The sequence below is a fragment of the Tenrec ecaudatus genome, chromosome 9, assembly GCF_050624435.1.
Source record: "Tenrec ecaudatus isolate mTenEca1 chromosome 9, mTenEca1.hap1, whole genome shotgun sequence".
NCBI lineage: Eukaryota > Metazoa > Chordata > Mammalia > Afrosoricida > Tenrecidae > Tenrec > Tenrec ecaudatus.
The window spans coordinates 154218830-154243953 of NC_134538.1; the positions used below are offsets into that span (position 1 = coordinate 154218830).

General features: G+C 48.9%; 1 protein-coding gene across 1 annotated transcript in view; it reads left to right on the forward strand.

Annotated features, from left to right (window-relative positions):
* Positions 1-462: 462 nt before the first annotated feature.
* NUP205 (nucleoporin 205) overlaps positions 463-25124 on the forward strand; it is a 66000-nt gene continuing 41338 nt past the window's right edge. Inside the window, exons 1-11 of the mRNA XM_075558709.1 lie at positions 463-654; positions 7328-7470; positions 8701-8872; positions 10105-10249; positions 10582-10741; positions 11089-11317; positions 13962-14126; positions 20890-21065; positions 21873-21989; positions 22167-22304; positions 23518-23668. Of these exons, the coding sequence (XP_075414824.1) occupies positions 627-654; positions 7328-7470; positions 8701-8872; positions 10105-10249; positions 10582-10741; positions 11089-11317; positions 13962-14126; positions 20890-21065; positions 21873-21989; positions 22167-22304; positions 23518-23668 (1624 nt within the window). The 5' untranslated portion in view covers positions 463-626. The remainder of the gene's footprint in view (positions 655-7327; positions 7471-8700; positions 8873-10104; positions 10250-10581; positions 10742-11088; positions 11318-13961; positions 14127-20889; positions 21066-21872; positions 21990-22166; positions 22305-23517; positions 23669-25124) is intronic.

Below are 25124 nucleotides of genomic sequence, written 5' to 3' on the forward strand. Positions count from 1 at the left end.
GCAATATGTCTGGAATTGGTTTAAGAGAGGTGAGAATTGGCTAAGTTGTTAAAGCTGGGGGCTCACTAGTCTAATTTTCATAATAAAATTATAATTTGCTTCCCCTTTATTTAATTCTCTGCAACTATGTTGCCACAATACATTATTGGGTTATTGTTATTGCAGTGTAATGAAAATTTACGGTTTGTATCTGTTCAATGGCGTTTGAAGTGTATCATGTAAAGAAGAGTTCATTTTTATTTCAGATAATTATTTTAATGCACGTCGTTTTTTGCTATCAGCGACAGGCATCATTTTAATAACTTGTCTCCGCATGTCTTTTCCCACATTTAGCCAACTTCGCTCGTCATTAGGAAAAACTACAATTCCCAGGATGCAACGCACAGAGGACGTAAAACCGAGGCCCCCTCGCGGCTCCCCCGGTCGCCGTCCCCTCATTTGAATACGATGAAGAATCCCGGTGAAAAGTGACATTTGTGACTCGGAGCGCGCGTTCGAGCCTTTCGCACCGCGCAGAGCGTGCCTTTCGGGGGACAACGCGCCCCTTTCTGTTCGGACGGCGCCGCGGACAGCCCGCCCAGCGGGGTCCTCCGCGCGGCCGGAAGGCTCGTTAGTTCTCCTGCAAGATGGCGGCGCCGTTGGCGGTAAATTCGGGTGAGTGCGCCTGGGGGAGAAGTAACACGGCCGGGCAGCGTTGGCCGAGGGCCGGTTCTTCCGGGGGAGCCCCGGGCTGTGAGCCCCTCCGAGGCCAAGGCCCCCTTTGGGGTGGGCGCCCGCCCGTGTCTAAGTGTGGGCCTCGGGTCCCGCCCCTCTCGTTTGAATGGCGCGCGCTGGCGCTGCGGCTCGCGCCCGGGACGGCGTGTGGGGCTCGAGGCCGTGAGGCTTCGTCGCCTGCCGTCGCCTGTGCAGCCTCTCGCAGCCCGGGTCGAGTCTGGCTTCCCTCCTGCGACCTGCTAGGTGGCTTCGGCCCTGACTTCGGGTCAGGTCTCCTCTTTGAGCCACGAGCGGAGCCTGACAAGCCCCAACCCCAAATCCACCGGGAGGCCCCTGAGCCCCTCGTAGGGGAGACCTGCAGGCACTGAGGACCCTCGATTTAGGAGCTTGTAATCCGGAAGCCGGCGGGACGGGGGTTCCCACGGGATCCGCTGGTGACCCCCAGCCCTGCGGGTGTGGCGGCCCTGGATGCTCCTGCACCGCCGGCTTTCCCGGCGTCGGTGCGGTTTGGAGGGCGGTGAAGGAGCTCTGGAAGATCTGGGGTGCGGACCGTACCTCTCTCAAGAACGCTTTGATATCGGGTGCTTTACCTGGGCTCCCCTTCCAGTGCTTACGTAATGGGCGGAGCCAGGGTGTCAGAAGCCTGGAACACGTGGACTTCCCTGCTGAGAATGCCAGTAACTGAGGTGCCCTTAAGTTTGGGCACAATGACGAAACGATGGAGTGACTTCTTGTAGCGAAGTTAGCTCAGGAGGACGCTTTCTTGGGAGTCTCTAAGTAGCCAGGGCGTTTTTGAGGGGTGGGGTGGGGCGGGGGGTGGAGAAAGAGTTCTGGTTCTATATTTCATAGAATTGCTACCCGGAACAAGTAACACCAGGCCAAATTCGTTAATAATATTGACAGCGTTTATGTCTTGAGCACAGCTGCAGCCCAAACATTAGTGTTGACATCGTGTCATCTCATTTAATCCCTTTGATGTACCTATGCCGTGGCCTGCATTTAAATGCCTCATTTTACAAGTTTGGAAATGGAGACTTCAAGAGGCTTAGTAACTTCCCCAAACAAACCTCACCGCCATAGCGCCAATGCCGATAGGACTAGGTAGAACTGCCTCAGTGAGTGTAGGCAACTGGAAATTCCTTATCTCCCAAGGAGTGGCTAGTGGTTTCGAATTGCCTGAGGATTGCCGCCCATCATGTGTAATCACTGTGCCACCCAGGTTCCTCATCTAAGTAGCGTGAACTATAAAATCAAACTCACTGGCACTGGGTGGATTTCAACTCAGGTGATCCTTAGGACCAAGGAGAACTGCACTGTTGAGTTTCAGAGACAATAACTCCTGGAAAGCCTCATCTTTCTCCAGCAGAGTGACTGGTAGCTTTGAACTGCTGACCTTGAATTTAGCAGACCAGTGCTATGCCACCTGGGTTCCTTAGAAACTACTATAGGCTACTACTGAAGCATATATAACTACTCCATTTTTTGTGAGAAAGACCAGGCGTTCTACTCTTGTAAAGAGTTAACAGTCTCAGCAACCCACATAGACTGCTCTACCCTCCGATAGGGTTGCTATGAGTCAGAATCTGGAAGTGAGGTTTTTTAAAAATCATTTTATTGGGGGCTCATACAACTCATCACAATCCATATATCAATTGTGTAAAGCACAGTTGTACATTCTTTACCCTCATTATTCTCAAAACATTTGCTCTCCACTTAAGCCCCTGGCATCAGATCCTCATTTTTCCCCCCTCCCCACTTCCTCATGAACCCTTGATAATTTATAAATTATAATTTTGCCATATCTTACACTGTCTGATATCTCCCTTTACCTACATTTCTGTTGTCTGTCTCCCAGGGAGAGGGTTATATCTAATAGGTTCCCCCTTTCTACCACACCCTCCCTCCACCCTCCCAGTATTGCCACTCTTACCACTGGTCCTAAAGGGATCATCTGTCCCGGATTCCCTGTGTTCCCAGTTCCTATTTGTACCCCTATACATCCTCTGGTCTAGTCAGATTAATAAATTAGAATTGGGATAATGGTAATGGGGAAGGGGGTGAGCATTTAGGAACTAGAGGAAAGTTGTACACTTCATTGTTGCTACTTCTCACCCTGACTGACTCCTCTCCTCCCCAAGACCCTTCTTTAAGGGGATGTCCAGTGGCCTACAAATGGACTTTGGGTCTCCACTCCGCACTTCCCCCCTCATGTACAATGATATGATTTTTTTTTGTTCTGATGATGCCTGATACCCGATCCCTTAAATACCTCGTGATCACAGAAGCTGGTGTGTTTCTTCCATGTGGGCTTTGTTGCTTCTGAGCTAGATGGCCACTTGTTTACCTTTATGCAGTCTCAGGGTTCTAGGCACTCCCCTACCAGAGAGTGGATTTCAAGTCCTAGCGGCCCTAGGGTTTCTGTGACTGCATCCTTACAGAAGCAGTACAATGATAAGGAGCTCTTATCGCAATCTGTACATCCATCCATTGTGTCAAGCTCATTTGTACATATATTGCCATTATCATTCTCAAACATTTTCTTTCTACTTGGGCCTTTGTATCAATCAGCTCCCTATATTTTTTCCTCCCTCCCCCTTGATAATTTATAATTTTTTTTTCATGTCTTATACGGACCGCTGTCTCCCTTCACCCACTTTTCTGTTGGCCAGGCCCTTTGGAGGGGGTTTCATATTGAACATTGTGATTAGTTTGTCACATGTCTTACTGCCATGGAGTCCCTCCACCAACCTCTCCAGATTAGAAAAGCTTTTACCCCCCTGAGAGTTACCGTCCCAGAAGACAGTTCTCCCTGTCTGCGTGGTTGGCTGTCACACAGGAACCTCGTGATCTACAGCCTTTTTGACCAAGCTCCCCCCTTTTCCTGATGAAGGCAGCCCCGTCCCTGCAGCCTTCCCCTCTGCTCCCCCTCCTGTCGATTGACCGAGCCCACTGCCTGTGCTCTGCCAGTTCCCCTCACACCCCCGTTGGTGCCCTTCTCCACCTTGTGTTTGTCCTCTCCTTCATAGCCAGCCTCTCCAAAGACCTGTCTGTCACCTCTTACTCCCACCCTCCTAACTGCTCTCCGGAAGGTTAACTCATCTTCCACCCACTCTGCAGCAGGGATGTTGCATCTGCTTCAGTCGGCATTCCATGATGGTCACCTTCCGGAAGACAAAGCGGGTGCATAAGCAGATATGGTGAACAAAGCTGATGGTGCCCGGCTATGAAAAGATATAGCCTGGGATCTTAAAGGCTTGAAGGTAAACAAGCAGCCATCTAGCTCAGAAGCAACAAAGCCCACCTGGAAGAAGCACACCATCCTGTGTGCTTATGAGATGCCGAAGGGATCATTTATCAGGCATCAAAGAACAAAAAAATCATATCATTGTATGCTCACCTCCCTAATATGATCACTGAAAACAAAAGGATGCATAAGCAAATGTGAAGAAAGCTGATGTTGCCCAGCTATCAAAAGATATATAGTGTCTGGGGTCTTAAAGGCTTGAAGGGATCAGGTATCAGACATCATCAGAACAAAAAAATCATATAATTGAGAATGAGGGATGTGCAGAGTGGAGACCCAAACCCTATCTGTAGGCAATTGTACATCTCCTTAAGGGGAGGAGGCGAGCCAGTCAGGGTGCAGCGTAGCAACGATGAAACATACAACTTTTCTCTAGTTCCTAAATGTTTCCTTCCCCCACTCCCCACTATCATAATCCCAATTCTACCTTAGAAATCTGGTTAGACCAGAGGATGTACACTGGTACAGATAGGAACTGGAAAAAGGGAATCTAGGATGGATGATCCCTTCAGGACCATTGGTGAGAGTGGCGATACTGGGAGGGTGGAGGGAGGGTGAGTTGGAAAGGGAACCGATTATAAGGATCTACATATAAGCTCCCTGGGAGACAGATAACAGAAAAGTGGGTGAAGGGAGATGTTGGACAATGTAAGATATGACAAAATAATAATTTACAAATTATCAAGGGTTCATGGGGGAGTGGGGAGGGGGAAAACGAGGAGCTGATGCCAGGGGCTTAAGTGGAGAGCAAATGTTTTGAGAATGATGAGGGCAATGAATGTACAAATGCGCTATACACAATTGATATATGTATGGATTATGATAAGAATTGTGTGAGATCCTAATAAAATGATTAAAAAAAGAAAGAAAGGCTCAGGTCCTGAATGAGGCCTAGGAAGCCCGCCATGGTGGGGGGCTCCCCTGTTTTCTGCCTCCAGCTCTCTTGGGTGCTTTAGTTCCAGCAGAGGTCACTATGTCTTCAGGCCTTGGGAACCCCCACACTGGCCCCTGCCTGGACCGGACTGCCTGCCCTCACCTCCCACTCCCAGTGCATGTCCACTCCTATCCTTCAGATTTCAGCCTCGTAGTCACTCCCTTGAGGAAGCCTCCCCTCCCAGCCCGCCTGCCCCAGGGACCTCCTTGCCCCCATTGGACTGTGCATTATCTGGATTCTGTGATAAGTGTGTTCCAGATAGTGTTCCAGGGGGGCCCCCAATGCTGGGGGCCTGAGCCCTCAGGGCATTCTCAATGGACAATTCACCCTTTTAAGAACTCGTAGTCCTGAGTGGTTGCCATTCATTGTCACTGGCAACAGATCTTTACTAAAAGGGGTCCAACTAAAGACACATTGTAGACAAATCCCCACTGTAATGTCACATTAGCAAGGGACCCAGGAGCCCATCCGGTATCAAACCAAACTCACTGCCATTGATTCTGACTCAGGCATGGTGGCCCTTTACCACAGAGTAGCACTCCCGAGGCTGTAAACCTCCTGCGGAACAACTGGTGGGTTTGAACTGTTGACCTTGCAGTTGGCAGCTCAGTGGGTAGCCCATTATGCCACCAGGACCCTTCCATCCAGTATCAGTGTTTTGTGTGTGTAGAGTTTTGTTCTGTTACTGGATGTGCCCTCATAAAAAGAGTTGTGGGGGTTTGTCAGAACCCACTGATCTTATTAAATATATGTGGTACAAAGAAACATGTTTTAAGAAGTTCCGTTGCCTGTTCATTAATTTACACATTAGAACACCCATAGAGGGACAAGATGAGTTGCAATTGACTTGATGGCAGTGAATTTGGTTTTGTTTATTGTGGATTCAAGGAGCCCTGGTGGCATGGAGTGGGTTAAGTGTTAGCACCAAATTAGCAGTTCAAACCCACTGGCATGCTGTTAATGAGAAAGGGGAGGCTTCCTAATCCCATCTGCAGGTACAGTCTCCGAAACCCACAAGGGGCAGTTCAACCTTGTGATTTTGGGTTGCTGTGAGTCAGAATTGACTCGATGGCAGTGGGTTATCTTGCATATTAACATGCATGGACAACTTGCATTCCGTACAGTTTCATGTTTTAAATATATTAAAAAGCTGTGCAATCAGTATTATTTTTAAGGAGAGAAACAGACTATCATCAGATTTCCGAGATACATGTGGTAAGCAAGTTTCAGATTCTTGTAAATCTCCTTTTCCTGTTGCTGGGAGGGGAGCCCCTGCCTATGTCAGAGACTGTGCCCCACACACATGCTACCTTGTGGAGCGCAGGGACCCCTCCCACATAAGGAAATTGGAGTTTAAAGTGGTTTATCATTCCCTGTTTCAGGTCATTCTGTTTCTAAGGATGTAGTAGGTTTTATAAAAACATTTTTTTAATGGCAAAAACATTTAAAGTAAGGGCATCATTTATATTAGATAAAATGTTTACATTGCTGATGGAGAATACTCAATGGCTCTATTTGAATGTCTGATTTGTACTTGTACGTGCTTGCTGGTGAGACCGGTGGCCTAGTGGGTTAAGTATTGGCAAGCTAATCACAAAGTCAGCAGTTCAAATCCACCAGGCACTCCATAGGAAAAAGATGAGGCTGGCTGCTCCTGTAAGGAATTGCAGTCTGGAAACAGCCTGGGACAGTTCTGCTCTCTTTTTGTCCTGTCCTGTAGGCTCTCTGTGAGTCAGGTTTGACTTGTTGACAGTGGTTTTCTCTCCCATGCTTGCCGGTTGTTGCCAAGTTGATTTCCGTCCATTAAAACAACCACATGAGACCAGACAGACCTTAGATAACTGAGCTTCGACTTGCCACAAGCTCCCTTTTAAGAGACTATCACATTTTTTACACCCCTACCCCCACCCCACCCACCGGTTCCCTAGTCTCTGTGGCACCAGACACCTGGAGCATTTTATGAACCAGACTGTATATTGTCTAACGCAAGGGGAGGGAACCTTTTTGCTGCCAAGGGCCATTTGCATACTTATAACATCATGCTTGGGCCATGCTGGTCCCGCATGTAATGAACTCACTCCAACTCCGATGGCGGGAACAGCTTCTCCTTGATGCGGTGCATGCGGGAGGTTAGCTGGGATTGGTGGCTTCTCTGCGCCACATCCTCCTGCTCCTGGTGTCCTGGGAACAGGTTGCCAGGTCTTCCTCCTGTGGAGCTGCTGGGTAGGGTTCAGTTTACAGCTGAGCCCTTCCCCATCTGTGCTGCCAGGGTGCCGGGGGATCTGTAAGCGACTTGGAGGGTGACTGACTGACGTGTGCAGAACTGACTGTGCTGTGTTCTACTTGACGGTCACTTGTCTGTGTCTGTCTTGAAGCGGCTAGCCTGTGGGGTCCCTACAAGGACATCTGGCAGACGGTGGGGAGCACGCTATGGAAAAGACAACCCGAAGCCGTCCACCTGCTCGACATGGTTCTGAAGAAACACAAGCCAGACTTCATCTCACTCTTCAAAAATCCAGTAGGAATTTTTTTTCTTGTTTGGTTTTATTTCTTGGGTTTGCTTTTTTCACATTGTTGGAGGGGAGCAAGTGAACTCTGAATGCTTGTAAAGATGAACTGCTGTGGGCTCATTCCAGAGTCATGTTCTCCTTAAGCTGAAGTTTTTCTTAGGAGCTGTTCTCGCTCGTTCTCCGCAGAGGCGAATGCTGTCTTCTTTATGTGTCGCTAGGCGACAACCTAGTCAAATTTGAATGTAGTTTGGGAAGTTCAGTGTAGCTCAGAGAGAGTTTCCTTCTCAGAGTTCTGACCTCCGGTTGCAAGGCCTCTGAGCCTGGCGAGGCGGCTCCATTGGATATCTTTCCAGGCACACACCAAAGTTTACATTCTTTTCTGTGGGACCTGAGCGGAGTGAATGAACTCGTGGGTGCCGCTTATCACTGCACCCTGAAATCTTGTGCAGCCAGGGCTGGGGTGCTTCAGGGAGGGGTTTCACGTCTGGGTCCTCCCTCGAGTGCTGTTGCACCTTTCCCTCTGATGCTAGCAGGCCCACCTGCGTGCTATTACGTGGGGTGATGCCGCCAGAGAACTGGCCTGCTCTTCCTCGGATGGTGCTGCCGAAGGTGCCCGAGCCTGGGAGACTGTTGAGCTGGCTTCTAATCGTGGCTCTACCTCGAGGGGTTACATGACCACAGGCAGACCTCCTAACTTACCTGGTGTCCTGCTTCCTCCTCTGCGGTTTGGATCAGATGATCCAGGTGGTGTTTTATAGAGGAGCTGACATTGTAAGGTTTTACGATGGATGCACCAAGTAATTCTGTACCAGATGCCCTTGGCTAACTGGGGTGAAGACCATCTTTACATAATGTGTGAGCGCACACTCATTAGTTTTACTGATCAGTCAGCAGTTCCTTGATTCGGCTTCCCTTTGCCGTCTGAAGACCACACTTTTTACATTCATTAACTGTAGAATCGGCAAAGTTCCTTTGGTACTTGAAAAGCCGAATGCGGTATGGAGTGTTTTCTGAAATGTTTGTCGATCGGAGTTGAGCGAGATCATGAAGAAGGAGTTAAGAGGAGAAGCGGTTGAAGGTAGGCCACATGCCTCCTGGGTGGACTGGTCCGAACCGAAGCCTCTAAAGTCGCCAGGTTGTGCTGTCACGCACACTCCGCCCTGGGGAGTGCTTAGGACTTTGTCTTCTGCGGGCTCTTGTCCTTCCAGTGTCTCATTTACGCGTTTTTACCCTTACAGCCAAAGAATGTTCAGCAGCACGAGAAGGTTCAGAAAGCCAGCACCGAGGGTGTTGCCATCCAAGGGCAGCAGGGGACCCGCCTTCTCCCTGAGCAGCTCATTAAGGAGGCCTTTATCCTCAGCGACCTCTTTGACATCGGGGAGCTGGCCGCCGTGGAGCTCCTGCTTGCCGGTAGGTTCTCATTGGTGGGTCGGTACTTCAAAATCACCCGCTCCTGGTTTCAGATGTGGCCTTTTTCGAGATCCAAATGCTTTTCTAAGGATTTCCCCTTTCCCTCTTTTAAAATGGAAAACCTATTCAGAGAATGTTCTTTGTGGTATTTTTGCTGGAGGGGGAGGCACCGGAGCTGTTACCGGCAGTTTGATGCTGTGAGAGAGGCGTTTATGTGGTGGAGAGGAGAGCCTTGCAGACATTCCGCGGTGCGAAGTTGAGTTGTGAGGCACCATACTGCTGTGTGGAGATGCTCTTTGGGGTGGCAGGTCAGGGGAGAAGAGGCCAAAACAGGTCATTTTGGTCTTGCTGAGTCCCAGGGAGGAAATGAAACAAGGCAGGTTGCATGTAGGCAGCTGTCACCAGATACTGCCAAAGAGGTCATCGGCCCTGTGAGAGTGCCAGCCTGACAGTCTTCCAAGCAGGACCAGTAGCGAGGGCTTGAACTGGGAACTGACTGTCACCTAACGAGGGAGGGAGGGAGCACGTAAACTGTGTGGTTGGTAGGTGGCACTGACTTGGCTCCGTCCCACAGCGACCCTGTGCACAACAGAACGGAACACTGCCCAGTTCTGGGCCATCCTCACAAATGGCAGCCACTGTGTCAGTCCATTTTGTCGAGGGCTGTCCTCTTTTGTGCTGCCCCTCTGCTTTACCTAGCACGATGTCTTTCTCCAGGGACTCATCTATCCTGGCAACATGTTCAAAATCTGTGAGACGAAGTCTTGTCATTCTGACTTCTAAAGAGCACTCAGACTGTGGAGTAAGGGTCAACTTGGGAATTTGCTAGATGGTGCGTTCTGTGTCGTTGCTGTGGGCAGGCCTAGCTGGCTGGCCCCTCTAGGCTGCTAAGGAGAAGAGGTCATGCAGACCAACAGCCACAGGCCTCCGAGTCTGTTTCAACTCCTGGCCACCCCCCCCTGTGACAGCAGAGAGGTGTTCCATAGGTTCATTTTACAGGGCTGGCTTTTCAGATGTGGATCACCAGGCCTTTCTTCCAAGGTGCTGCTTCAGGGTGGCCTCAAACCTCCAGCCTTCTGGTCTGCAGCGAAACTTGTTGGCAGTTTGCGCTGCTATACCCTTCACCCCAGAGCATCTGAGAATCTTGGACCTGAACTTTTCCGTTGGGACTCTCATCTTCATCCCAAATGCACGTGTTTGCTCATTGCCTTGGTTTCCACCCCCTTTTCCAGGGGAGCACCAGCAGCCACACTTCCCCGGCCTTACCCGAGGCCTCGTCGCCGTGCTCCTGTACTGGGATGGGAAGCGGTGCATCGCAGACTCCCTGAAAGCCTTGGTGCAGTCGCGGCGAGGAAAGACCTGGACCCTGGAACTCAGGTCTGTTTGCTTCCTGTCATCTTGGGCAGCCTGACTTCCCTCACTATGTGTAAATGCGTCAACTCTAAAAACTAACACTGTTTGATTCTGCTCAGAGCGAAGTGACAACTTAAACCTGATAGGGTTTCCTAATAAAGAAGCATCCGGTTATTCTTGCGTAGAAACCCGTTGAAGCCCAATGTCTATCCCTGATGACGGAGCCAAGTTGTAGAGTTCCCCTTGTTGCTTAGCGCTGCTGCTCACCCACCACACTAAGTAAAAGAGCTGGGGGTGTTCGTTAGCGAGTTTATTGTTCTTCATGGCTTTGCTCACTCGATTTCTTTTCATTACAGTCCAGAGCTGGTTTCCATGACAACGCGTTTTACAGATGAGCTGATGGAGCAAGGATTGACTTACAAAATTCTTACCCTCGTGTCACAGATTGACGTGAACACTGAGTTTGAGAAGCTCCAGCGAGAGAGAGGCTTGGGCAGTGAGAAGCATCGCAAAGAGGCAAGGGTCCCGTGAGGTCATCTTGTGGCTTGTCGGGGTGAATCGCAAGGGCCTTCCTATAGAGAAGAGGAAGAAGGCAGGGGAGAATTTGCTTGCAATCATTTCAGCTTCTTAATTGACCCTGACGTGTGTGTCTACTTGCTCTTCAAGATAGTGGCCACCCTGTTAAGGAGCAGATTTAGGGAAAGCGGGTTTGCTCGGAGTTCTGTGGGTGAGCGTTTAGATCCCTTGTAGATCCAAAGGGGCTTTATCAAGTTGGCTGGTAGAAAAGATAGTTTTCTGTTTCAGTGTAAGACCGAGGGCTGGTTTAGTTTTTCTGTTATGTTACCATGCTGTTTTACTTCCAGGTGTCCGATCTCATCAAGGAATGCAGGCAGTCCCTGGCCGAAAGCCTTTTTGCCTGGGCTTGCCAGTCCCCTTTGGGCAAAGATGACACGCTGCTCCTTATTGGGCATCTGGAGAGAGTGACCGTAGAGGCCAACGGCGCGTTGGATGCAGTGAACCTGGCCCTGCTCATGGCTCTCCTGTACTGCTTCGACACCAGCTTCATTGAGCAGGGCACCGAGGAACGCGATGGTACTGGCCCTGGCTTGCCAACACTAGGTCCCATGGGAAGAAGGGCGGCATCTGCTGATGGAAATTTTGAGAGTGGTCTCTCCCCCCGCCCCCTCTCCTTCTGTGCAGTGTCCCCAAGTTGGGGCGTTGAGCTCTGAGGTGACATTTTGAGTAAAGCGGCAGGTCTCCTGCACGTTTCTTTGTTTTTTTGGCATTTGGAACGGGCAAGTCTCTGCATGTAGGCCTAGCTTACTGGTTTCTTTAATAATGTTCCACGCTTTTAAACCTTTTATGAAAATGTTGTCAGCATGGGTAAGTCTCACTTCCGTAATCTGACTTACAGTTTCTGTGTTGAGGGGTACCTTGTAAGCAGTTGGTACCCAGAAGTGAGGATCTCAGTGAGCCCCACAAAAATAGATGATTGTCATTGACTGTCACAGATGTCCCTAGTGCTTTCTGTCTGGAGGGTGTGCGGTCGAGGCCGCTTGTTAGGTGTGGGGGAGCCTGGGTACCGCCACCACCTCCTTGGTGACTGTCCTTTGCTGGCGTCACCACAGCCACCTTGAGCCCCAAGCAAGTTGTCACACGTGTGTCACCGGGAGCAGAGAGCTAAAGCATCGGCTGGAAGTCCTGTGTTGAATGGCGTGAGGCACAGAGCTAGCTCGAGGTAGGCAAGACCAGGGGCGTCTTGCAGCCCAAAGGCTTTAATGGAAGTTGCTAAGCTGGGGTCCTCATAAGCCAAGTGGAATGAAATATCGCAGGTGGAGATGCAGTGTTTTGACTTCAGTTGAAATCATTTCCAGTTCCAAACCAAACTCCCTGCCATTGAATTGGATCATGACTCCTAGAGACCCTGTAGGTTTCCTTAGACTGTAACTCCTCATGGGAGTAGAGCCTTAACTTTCTCTCCCAGAGCAGCTGGTGTTTTCGAACCGTTGACCTTGTGGTTAGCATCCCAATTCTTGACCACTCTACCACTAGTACTTCTATTACTTCATGTTGATTCTAACTTCTTGTTGGTCATTCTAATAAATACATTAGGTCATTCTTGTTGGTCTTGACTAATAAATACATGGGTGGCATAAATGGTTACTGCATATGTGATAGAAGAGAATTAATTTAAAATGAGTTTTTCTTTGTTAGAAGTTACTCATAAGATGGTTGTTAGAAGGAAGTATCAGAAAATGATGAATGAAATTAAGTGAATTTTTAGATAGTTCCCAGAAAATAGCAAAGGAATCCATTGAATCCTGAGATGGTCCCTGGATTTTTCTCTCTGTGTTTATTCAGAATCCTGCGCTTATCTGTAGAGCTGTATGGCGGGATGAGTCTGTTTAGGATTGCGTGGCTGTTTCATATGTGTTGTAAGCCTGAGTAGCTCCTTGCTTCTTTTGTTTGGATCAGTGTTTGTTTGTTGTTTTAAATTCAGGCCACTTTTCTAGTATTCTTCCCCAATTTTATTCAACTTGTTGAGCAAACCGCAGCAAACACAGCTAAACTCCCAAACCAAACCCACTGCCACTGAGTTCATCTCCACCCATCCTGGCCTTGAAGGACCTAGTAGAACTGCCAGTCTTGACCTGAGCTGACGGCCACATCTCTCCCCCTTGAGTGGCTGGCGAGGTGAAACCACTGACAGGGTGGCTAGCCATTGAGGGTCTAACTGCTACACCACTAGCATTCCTGACAAACAGCAAAACATACATCAATTCAGTGGTTTGCGTGTGCAGTTCAGTGTCACTGATCACACTCTTTGGGTGGTTCCTCCCCAGTAATGCACACTCCGTGCCCCCTAAGGTTTCCATCTGATCTGTGGAGTGGCTCTTGTCAGTTTGATCCCAGGTAGAGAGTTCTAACTTAGAAGAGCTCACTGCTGAAGGCATCCCATTTTATTGGGTAAACCAAACGATCATTCAGTTTTAAAATGATTTAAAATTTTTTTTTTAATGATTTCAGGGGATAGATTTGGTTGATGGTTTAAAGATGATCATGGAGCAATTGTTCTTGGGGGTTCACCCTGGCTCCCTGACTCCAGAAAACCTAGAGTCCATGAGAATTTCAAGTTCTTTGCTGCTTCTCCCTCTTGTGATTAGGATTCCGTAGCGGTCGCTGGGCACCATCCAGTGTTGTGGTTCTTTTGGTCTTAGGGCAGAGGAGGCAGTTGTTCATGGAGGCAGCACATTCCTGTTCCGACTCCTCCTCACCCTGTTGTTCCAGGGGCGTGGAGATCAGTTTTGCTGAGTGCTGCATAGCTGCTTACAGACAGAAGCCCATCCTATCAGTCCACTAGGTGACTGATGTCTCAGGAAACCTTCTCCAAATCAAGGAACAGACTCTCATGAGGGGTTTGGAGAGTAATTTTTTATTTGATCTTTAGGTCGCATTGGTTAATATGTTAGGTTTCATATGCAGGAAGGTGGAATGCTTCTTTATGCTCTTTTAGGTAGTTAGGGCTTGTCTACAAATCCCTAAAAACAATGGAGAGTTAGTTAGCCTCACGGTCTGTTTTCTCCTTCACTTTCAGACTGTGTACAATCGGTAGATCATGCATTTGTTGCTCTGTCACCCCTTCCTGTCAGTTCATCACATTCCTGTCGTTTGTGTGGAAAATAAGCACTGGTTCTTTCTCCGGCTCTGGCCCAGTGGTCTGTCTTTGTGTTTCCAGATATACTCCAGCAGCTCCCACTCTTGACGGAGAGGCAGTACATTGCCACCATCCACTCTCGCCTGCAAGATTCCCAGCTGTGGAAATTGCCCGGCCTACAGGCCACCGTCAGGCTCGCCTGGGCACTGGCCCTGAGGGGGATCTCGCAGCTGCCCGACGTGACAGGTAATGTGCTATGGACAGAGAGGTGTCAGCATCACTGATGTCTGGGAGGGGCTCTCGGGTGCAGTATCCAAATAAGCATGGAGTACAAGACGGAGAGTGTGGTAAGGAGCCTTGTAAACGCGCTCCATTCCAACAACTAGCACTGAGTGTTCTGACACAAGTTGAAGGCCTCTTTCTTCTTTTTTTTCTATTCTTTTTACAGTTCTCCTTCTTATGCCCTTTTACTTTCACTATTTTTATAAAGCTGATCTGTGCAAGTGAACATCTGAGACCGAGAACAGCAGTGTAACTTAGCTTCTCAAAAAGAACCCTGCAAAGGTGGTTAGTTGTAAACGGTTACGTCCTTTCTTGAAGCCTGTCTCAGTGCTTTGCATTCAATAACTTAAAAAAACTATATTTCCATACTTTCCCTTCTTGTTTTTGCTCACAAACCAATCCGTTTGCCACATGGTGTCAGGTTAGAAATGCACAGTACTTTAGAGTCCAGGATGGTAGAAAGAGACAGTTGTTTGGCCCAGGCAAGAATGCTTGTGACCTGCCTTTTCACCCTCCATTCCCCACTGTCTGGGAGATGAGTCACGTTGTCCACAACTCTCCCGAGGCTCTGAGCCTCTGTTTACCTTCCTGTAATCATCAAACACCGAGGTGTACGCTGACCTGGCAAGACGAGAACTGAGCTATTATGCCTTGAGTCTCAGAGGCTTGTCGCTCGGCACAGCCTGCAAAGTCCGTCTCACCCTGCAGGTCAGTGCTCCCTGTTGTGAGGGCTGCAGCAGCTTCTCAGTTGCTCTGTTCTGGGACATGGTGCTCTCGCTCAGGTCATGCTGGCCCTCGAGGTCTTGAGAAAGCCTTTTAGCCCGTGCAGTGTGTTAAGAGGGCTTTTGTGGCAGCTTTCTTTAGGCGTATGAGAACAAAGGCTGATAGATAGATGATTGAGGCTTTTGCATTTGTATGTTAACTCTGTTTTCAATTATAGCATATTCTTGGTAAGTGTTATGTCAGTAATTTTTCTGGCCCCCAAATTGCCTTTTATAATTCGAAGTGACTATGTAGTGGTTCATCAGATCTCTAAGCTGTAACCCACTCCCCATTGGTAGGGTGTTTATGCCACAGTTTGCCAGGTGGGAACAGGCTGGGCATGACAGACCTGGATTCAAGGCCTAGATTTTTGGCTCAGACCTGATGTCTCTGATTTTCCCTGCTCTCCATGCTCATGCCTTTTCACAAGTGTCAGTAACTGGACGCGTTATCACTTACATTTCAGAAGAGCGGAAGACTTTCAGTGGATATTTGCATTTTAAAAATCACGGAAAAACTGAATAGCATTTTTTAAATGGCAGATTTCTTGAAGTAGTTCAGAGTTTGTTTCCTTTTTCATTTTTATGTATAGGGAAATCCATGTAACACAAAGTTTGCCTTCTGAATCGGGTTTTAAGTGTACCACCTCAGTGACGTGAAGTCATGTTCACTGTCTTGTGGTACCATCACCACCCTCCACTTCCAATAGTTTCCTTCCTTCCCTGCGAAAGCCCAGGACTTCTTTGTCAGTGACACTCGCTGCCATCGAGTTGATGCCACTCAGAGAGACCCTATAGGATAGGGTAGAACTGCCTCTGTGGGCGTTTGAGACGGAAGCTCTCTATGGGGATAGAAAACCTTGTCTTTGCACCACAGAATGGCTGGTGGTTTTGAACTACTGACCTTGCATAACCATCACACTACCAGAGCAGCAATGGCTCCCATTAAACCCCTCCTCCCCCAGGCCCTGGTGACCACTTACTGTTCCTTGTTCCTAGCTGTATCATAAGTGAGGTCAAGGACACCCACCCGTCGTCATATTTCACTCAGTGGGATGTTCGTCTTCCTGCACTACAACATGGGTGAGAAGCAGCTAGGCCTCTGTCCAGTGTCCCTCTGAACCACATTTTGCATGTCCCTTTGTCAGTTGTAGGATACTTGGTGTGGTTGCATGTTGGAGCAGTGATCAGAAGTTTTAAAAATTAGTTTCTGTTCTCATGCTAGATTTCTGAAAAATTGGTCATAAGTGCTTACTAACAGCCTCATTAAAAAAGGGGGGGGGCAATATGTTAGGAATATTACGAAACTACAAAATTTTAAAATACTAATGGATCACTTTGCCATTTTAATTCCAGTGTTTCCAAGTTCAAGTGAAACATTGGCATTAGTATTACTTAATAATCATTACTGATCATAGTAAGGATTTGAGAAACTGTTCTGCATGGTAAGGAAAAATATACGAAATGTCTTTTTCAAAACCTAAGCCAAGAAGCAAAGACAGTGATGCCTGCTTTCTTGCGGTGGAGACTGTTCTGACTGAGGCCTCTTCCAACGCTGTTCAAGGCAGCACAGTGCACTTTCAGACTGTGTGGGTCTCTGACCGTCAGAACACCATATGCTGAGTTCTTTTCCCAATCGAGACCACCACATGGTTACCTAGGAAGGTGTGCTTTGAAAGAAGGACTCCCAGAGCTACCTGTGATCCAGTGGTTCTTAGTCTTCCGCATGCCGAGACCCTTTCCTACAGTTCCTCGTGTGGTAGGGACCCCCAACCAGAACATTCTTCTCACTGCTACTTCATACCTGCCATCTTGCCACCGTGATGAATTGTCATGTAAATATCTGATGCAGGATATATTTTCCATTGTTACAAATTGAACATAATTAAAGCATAGTGATGAATCACAAAAAACAATATGTAATTACATATTGTGAAATATTTCTTTTTAAAATATTTCTAACGACAAATAAATGAAATTTTGGCTTGAAGTATGGTGTAGCATGGGTAGCGAACGGTCTTTATGCTGGGTACTTGTAGGTGGGCATATCTGTTTGTGGGCGTGCCCGCCTGGAGACGAATAGAGGAGCTGAGTCTTGCTTCCTAAGACCATTGGAAATAAGTGTTTTCTGACAGTCTTTGGCGACCCCTGTGAAAGGGTCGTTCGACCCACCAAAGGTGTCTCGACCTACACGCTGAGAACCAGTACTCTGATCGATGGAAAGCAGATCTGGCCTCTAGAACAAACTGTCCTTTAGATGCAGTGGCAGGCTGCAGGGGTGGGAAGCACGGAGGACTAAGACACGTCTCTTCAGGAGGTTTCTGGCAACGGGGAGGGAGCGTGCCAGTTATTGGGCAGTCTTACGTAGATCCCGATTCATGAAGCAAACATAGAACGCATTATTAGCAGAACTCCACCAAAACTTTCCTGGGTATTTATAAGACGGTTGGGAATTTAACCTTTGTCTACCGTCGGCTTCCCAGCTTATTTGGGCTACTGCTGCCCCCTCCCCCTAGCCCACTAAGGGGAAAAGCCCCCTTTTGTCCTACCACCTGTAATCTAGGGTCAAGTGTGGGGGCTAGGGGTCTGCTTCTGCAGCAACAACCCCAACCCGCAACCTCCCCCCACCCCGATCGTTCCAGTGCCCTCCTGGGACAGTACCACCACTTGGTGAAATACTAGTCTACATACTTGACAGGAAGGGATTTTAGGAATTACGGTTGATAGCTTTTTAAGATCTGATAATGGGATGCTGTGCCTGGGTATGCCCTATTTTCAGTTTGTTTTTTAAGAGGACTTCAAAAACTTCCTGGAAAAATGCCTTTATCTTTTTTTTTTCTCCTCTTTTCTTTTTTTACATTTTATTAGGGACTCATAGAACTCTTATCACAATCCATACATATACATACATCAATTGTGTAAAGCACATCCATACATTCCCTGCCCCAATCATTCTCAAAGCATTTGCTCTCCACTTAAGCTCCTTGCATCAGGTCCTCTTTTTTTTTTTCCCCTCCCTCCCCTTTCCCCCCTCCCTCATGTGCCCTTGGTAATTTATACATCGTTATTTTGTCATATCTTGCCCTATCCGGAGTCTCCCTTCCCCCCTTCTCTGCTGTCCCTCTCCCAGGGAAGAGGTCACATGTGGATCCTTGTAATCAGTTCCCCCTTTCCAACCCACTCACCCTCCACTCTCCCAGCATCGCCCCTCACACCCTTGGTCCTGAAGGTATCATCCACCCTGGATTCCCTGTACCTCTAGCCCTCATATGTACCAGTGTACAGCCTCTGTCCTATCCAGCCCTGCAAGGTAGAATTCGGATCATGGTAGTTGGGGGGAGGAAGCATCCAGGATCTGGGGGAAAGCTGTGTTCTTCATCGGTACTACCTCACACCCTAATTAACCCATCTCCTCTCCTAAACCCCTCTATGAGGGGATCTCCAATGGCCGACACTTGGGCCTTGGGTCTTCACTCTGCACTTCCCCCTTCATTTAATACGGTATATATATATATATATATATATATATATATATATATATATATATATACACACATATACATATATACATATACACATACATACACACACTTGTATCTTTTTTTTTTTGCATGATGCCTTATACCTGGTCCCTTGGCACCTCGTGATCGCACTGGCCGGTGTGCTTCTTCCATGTGGGCTTTTTTGCTTCTGAGCTAGATGGCCGCTTGTTCACCTTCAAGCCTTTAAGACCCCAGACACTATCTCTTTTGATAGCTGGGCACCATCAGCTTTCTTCACCACATTTACTTGTTCACCCACTTTGGCTCCAGCCGTTGTGTCGGGAGAGTGAGCATCATAGAGTTCCAATTTAATAAAAGAAGGTATTCATGCATTGAGGGAGTGTTTGAGTAGAGGCCCAAGGTCCTTCCGCCACCTTAATACTTGACCTATAAATATAGACACATAGATCTATTTCCCCATCCGCCTATATATATTTGCATGTACATGTCTTTGTCTAGACCTCCATGAATGCCCTTTGACTCCTAGCTCTTTCCTCCATCTCCCTTGACTTTCCTCCTGCCCTACTACCATGCTTCGTCGCTACCTGGGCTAGAGTATACCTCTTCTCTAAGCAACCTTACTCTTGATCATTTCCCACCAGGCCTACCACTCCCCCTTCTCTACCATTTGGGGGTCCCATGATTTTCCCTTGTCCCTGGGTTTGTTAACACCACTTCCTTACCCTCCCTACCACCCCACCCCAAGTCCCCCCGGAACTGTCGGTCCCGTTGTTTTTCCTCCAGATAGTTCATCCAGCCTGTCCTATTCAGACAGATCTGTGGAGACACTAACATGCACGAAAACAAGACAGAGGAAAACAAAGCAACAGTATACAACCAGACAACAAAACAACAAAAACAAACCACTGACAAAGAACAGAACAAAACAGTTCACAAGAGAAAAGCTTGTAGTTAGTTCAGGGATCGTTTGCTGGCCCTTAGGAGCGTTTTCCAGTCCAGTCTGTTGGGGCACCACGCCCTGGCTCCAAAGTCCACTTTCAGCATTCCCTGGGGACCTTGCCGCTCCATTCCCTTGCTGTTCCGCTGCACTCCCCCAGTGCTTTGCCTCGGTATGGTGGGATCAGGTCAGGTGCAATTCCCACACTGTGTCTCTGGTGCTGTCCCCTGTATCGCCCTTAGTCACTGAGGGGCATCATTTCTCATAGTGGGGCCAGCCATGTTGTTCTCTCTGTGGACTGGGTGCTCTACTCCGGAACATCATCATCACGGCCTGGTGGGCCAGGCTGTGCTCCACTCTCTCCTTCTGCCCCTTCATCTTCTCCCGTGTGCTCTGATCAGATATGTTCATCTCCCGGAGCTGCAGAGTCAATGTCGTCCTTTGGAACAAATTCTTTTCGGGGGAGGGGCAGGAATCCACTTAATTTATGGTGCTGGGGCCAGCCTCCCAGACCTCTCCACTGGTTCCCTAATCCACGCCGGGATATTGCTTTCACACCTTGCAACACTGGGTTGAAGTCTGGTCCCACTTTCCCTGTGGAGATATAAACAATACTCTCCCCTTGGGTGGATTAATGCCCCATGACCCCACTACCCTTTTCTTCCTTGTATTCATCCTTTTGTTTTCCTTTCCCCACCTCCTCCACCATTGTCTACCATGTACATCCCTGGTTTTGGTCTGGTCTCTTCCATACGCCTTTATCTTCTTATAATACCTTTTTTACCCCATGGATTTTTTGAAGCCTCTGCATATCTTCTTGAGTGGAATTATATTCTTTGGATAAAATGGGGGCTCAGGTGACATACGTGTGGTCATAAATTGATAATGGTGAGGTTTGGGTGATGGGTATGAGGAGCTTCATCAATTTTGTCTATTTTGAGATCTTTCTGACATTTTTCCAAGAAAAAAATTAGGTAGACCTGTTAAATGTTTAATTTTTTAACGATGGCAGTAGATGTACAAATATGCTTGACACAGTTGATGCATAGATTGCCATAAGAAAAGAGCCCCCTCTTTTAATAAAAGAATTTTTAAAAGCTTAATTATTTAAAATTTTAGCTGCTTGATGGCAAATACCCAGTTGGTTAGGCCGCAGTTTGGCTGTCATTGAGACTGAATGCCCCACCGAGTGCTTGCCGGAGAGCAAAGCCTGAAGTCATTTCAGTGTCTCCCTGTTAGGGTGCGAACTAGCCCTCTGTCGATAGCAGTGTCATGGCACAGTTCTCTAACTTCATCCATCATTGTTTTTATGAAGGACACTTTTCTTTGTCGTGCACTTTTCTCACAGCCTCCTGGGCATGTGACTCTATTAGCGTTACACACCGATAGCTTCGTTTTGTGCATAGCATATGCTAGAGAGTTGGCAAGAAACCGAGACTCAGTACTGTCGGCACAGTGTTTGCCGATACTGTAACCTGGGTTAACGACTTCACCCTCTTGTGCTGTTTCCCCAAATGTGTCTGTAGCTCTGGCTGAGTTCACAGAAGCAGACGAAGCCATGGCCGAGCTGGCGATTGCTGACAATGTTTTCCTGTTCCTCACGGAGTCGGTGGTCGGCTCGGAGAACTTCTACCAGGAGGAGTTCTATATCCGCAGAATCCATAATCTCATTACGGATTTCCTGGCACTTATGCCCATGAAGGTAGGCGGCCTGTTAAGGCTGGACGTGCTTCCTGCTCCGGTGTCCAGATGGCACTGGTTTATGGAAAGACGAAGGCTTGGCTGTATCTTTTTAGGAACAAAATTAAAAATATTTTTTGACGTCCAGGGTCTCTAATTCTTTTCCTTTTTGTGTCTACCCAACAACTTTGTGGGCTTTCTACTCCTGTGAGGAGTTACAGTCTCAGGAACTCTTACGGGCAGTTCTGCCCTGTCCTATGGGGCTGCTCTGAGTCCGAGTTGATGCAATGGCAGGGAGCTTGATTTTGTTCCAGCGAATGTTTAGAAAGAAGTGTTGAGATCTGTGGTTAGGGATTTGGAAGACACAGTTGTTTGTGTCTTTCTCCTATGTTTCACCCAGTGATCGGAAGGCAGTGATTCTCAGCCAGGGCTGTCCTGCCCTCTTGGGGTGCTTGGCAAGAGAATGGGCCTGTTTTTGCCTGTCACAATAACCAGAAGTGGGATTGGCTGCCAGTTAGTAGGTCGTTGCAGGCACACGAGACTTCCCAGGATACTCTGGATGGTCCTGCCTGGTGAGGGAACAACCTGCCCCCAGTGCAGATGTGGAACCATTGTACACATTCACTGAGGGCTCCGGATATTAGAAAATGTGGATAATAATAACAATAAGTCAGTAACATTCCCAGCATTTTTTCTTACATCATTGAAATGCATGGATGTTAAACAATGCCGTTGTTGTTTTCAATGGAAGCTCCTCAAGGCAGTGCGGCCTGATGTCTGGTTTCGTTGTCATGAACCCGGGGTAAACCGTCCTTAATGCATTGACCAGGTGAAGCAGCTACGGAATCGAGCCGACGAAGACGCTCGCATGGTTCACATGAGCCTGCAGATGGGCAATGAGCCCCCGCTCTCCCTTCGGAAGGACCTGGAACACCTCATGCTCCTGGTAAGCCCTTGGGTGGGCCAGCTGGGAGCTCAGTCTCTGCGTCTTTCCCCTCCTTTCGGAAAGCTTCCAGGCTATGACCTTCCTCGTGCAAGTTCACGAGCAGTGTGCATTTGGAAGCTGTCAGTGCCCTGTGTAATGACAGCGTCTCCCTGCGGCACCTGTGCCTGCTCTCTGCAGATGGGGGAGCTGTACAAAAGGAACTCATTTAATCTGGAGCTCGCCCTGGAGTACTGGTGCCCCTCGGAGCCCCTTCAGACCTCCACCGTCATGGGCTCTTACCTGGGGGTGGCGCACCAGCGACCCCCACAACGCCAGGTGAGTCCTCCTCGTCTCTTCGTCAGTGATGGCTGGGCATTTCACCCGGGAAGGAAAGTGTTTGTCCCTGAGGTTGTTGCTATTAAACACAAACGACGTCTGTGTGATCTGTAGGAGGCTATACTTTTTCATGAACTTCGGGGAGTGTGAAGCCCGTCGCCCAGTCAGTTCTGAGCACTCGGGAGTTCACATGGTCCAGCCCTGTGTTAGGTCCTGGGTGCGTGTCAGGAGCAGTGACGGCAGAAAGGGGTCTGGTGTCTGTATCCTTGTCAGTAAGTCTTTCCCATGCTGTGTATTTAAGTGTGTTGATGATTTAGTCCTCAAGATAGTGAGGAGTTTGCGTCCCTCTGACCATGCTGATGGGGAGAGAGATGCAAGTAGTGAAATGGAAGCCAAGATCCTGGTGACAGTGCCTGTCGGTAGCGCAGTCAGGGCTCCTGCCTCCCTGTGTTACACAGAGGCAGGCTCTTGGACACACAGTCGTCATTCGGCCCTCCCAGGATTCACGGGGTGATTTCCAGCCTCACAGCTCTCCTGCTCTGTAGCTCAAAGTTGTGATCTAGACTGAGTTCAGGAGCCGTTACTTTTTTCTTCTTCCTTTTGACCGTGTGTCTGAACATTGCTTGTGGGTCTGTCCCTCACCTCGGAAGAGGTTGGATGGTGATTGATCCACACATTTAAGCAAGGACGGTCCTATGAGAATCTGTTGGTAAACCGTACCCCCACTGCCCTACAGCCCTGATCCTGCCCCTTCTGACCCTGTATTCCTAAGTTCAAGGAATGCGTAGAAGCAACATGTCTCGAGTTCCTCGAGGTGCCCAGCACAGAATGCCTGGGGACAGGTAGGGTTAGGACAGTGGTTTTCAACCTTCCTAACGCCACACCCTTCCGTACAGTACCTCGTGTGGTGGTCACCCCCCCCCCCCCACCGTGCAGTTATGTTCGTTGCTACTTCATCACTGTCATTTTGCTCCTGTTAGGAATCCGGCGACCTGTGAAAGGGTCTTCGACCCCCAAAGGGGTCACGACCCCCAGGTTGAGACCGCTGGGTTAGAGAGCTGGAAATCCTGCCTTCAGATGTGTAGAGACCCAGCCGGGGAGCTGTCAGGAAGCAGTACTTGTGCATTTGGGCCTCTGTGGCTTTTGTAACGAGGTTTTTTGACTTATCCTCATTAATATTTATTTATATGTTCCCCCGCCCTCCCAATTTCAGGTTGTCCTATCAAAGTTCGTTAGGCAGATGGGTGACCTGCTGCCTCCAACTATTTATATTCCTTATTTGAAAATGCTTCGGGGCCTGGCCAGCGGGCCCCAGTGTGCCCACTACTGCTTCAGCCTGCTCAAGGTCAACGGGAGCAGTCATGGTAAGGAGCTCTTGTCTACTGGCTGCCAGGGTGCGGGCCCTTGTGAGCCAGCATCTCTTCGCCTGTTCCAGACTGGCACTGTTTGTGGTTGTTTCTTCTCAAGGTGTGAGTCCCTTTCCTGTCGCAGGGCAGAAAAGCCCGGTCGGCCTCATCTGTCAGGTTACTGCGCTGTCCCACCCGCGAGCTCCGCACTGCTCTGCTTCAGGGAGCCTGGTCCTTTTGTCAGTTTCGGGGCACATCTAGCGCGTGGCCCCAAGTAGATCCTTGCTGCGCATGTTTGATTTCTTTCATTTATTGCTACACACACACACACACACGCATGCATGCGCTGCTAACTGCAAGGTCATCAGTTCGAAACTACTGCCCTTTTCACAGGAGAAAGATGAAGCTTTCTTGTCTTGTAAACAGTTAGAATCTTGGAAACTCAGAGTGGCATCTCTGCCCTGTCCTGTTGGGTCGCTGTGACAGTGAGGTGTGCTTGTTTTCAAGGAGCTCTGGTGCTGCCGTGGGGGATGTGTTGTTGGACTGCTAACGTCAGCAGTGTGAACCCACCACCACCACCTTGGGAGAAAGAGGGGGCTTTCTGCTTCCGCATAGACCTCTGGCGTGGGGACCCCACTGGCCAGGACTGCGCTGTCCTAGAGGGTTGCTCTGAGTCAGAATTGACTTGACAGCAAGTTAGTTGGAAGTTTTTGGAGTTCATGCTTCTTTTTGGAATTTCGGTTACGTTTTTCTCTCAACCCTTTTGCTTATTTCGTTTTCCGACTTGGATCTGAGGGCAAGAGGGAAGAGAAATAAATGAAACGCCTGCTTTGGGGAGGAAACAACTGTAGATGTTGTGCCCCTCCCAGCTCACAGGGAACTGGAGGGTCTGAGCTGGACTGGAGCGGCGCCTGACGGGCTCTGTCCACACATCGCCTGAAGTGCGGCCATGCTCTCTCCCTCGGAGCTTGGCAGGTGATGGCTGAGCGCGCGCTCTCCGGGCCTCACTGCAGTTGCCAACTGCACAGAGCTCTCCTGGGGAGGCTGGAGGCCCCCAGGCAGCACCTCCATCTAAAAAGGACTGGTGCTGCCCACCTGGTGCAGGCTCCCATGGCCTGTCTGTGTCCGAGCAGAGCTGTGCACCATGTGGCTGTTAGCTGCCATTGGGTTGGCTCCAACTCACCGTGACCCTGCACACAGCAGGACGAAACACTGCCTGGTCCTGCACCATCCCCACAATCATACATATGTGGGGCCCGTTGTCGCAGCCGCTGTGTCAGCCCATTTTAGCCAGGGCCTTCCTCTCTTTCGCTGCCTCTCCTTTACCTTCTCAGGGACGAAGTCTCACCATCCTCGCATTCTGGCTGTATGTCTTCCAAGACAGATTTGTATACCGTGGAGTTTTCAATTAAAAAAAAAAAGTTGTCATCGTGCAGAAATACAGCAAGACGCTCACCGCTGCCCCCGCCCTATC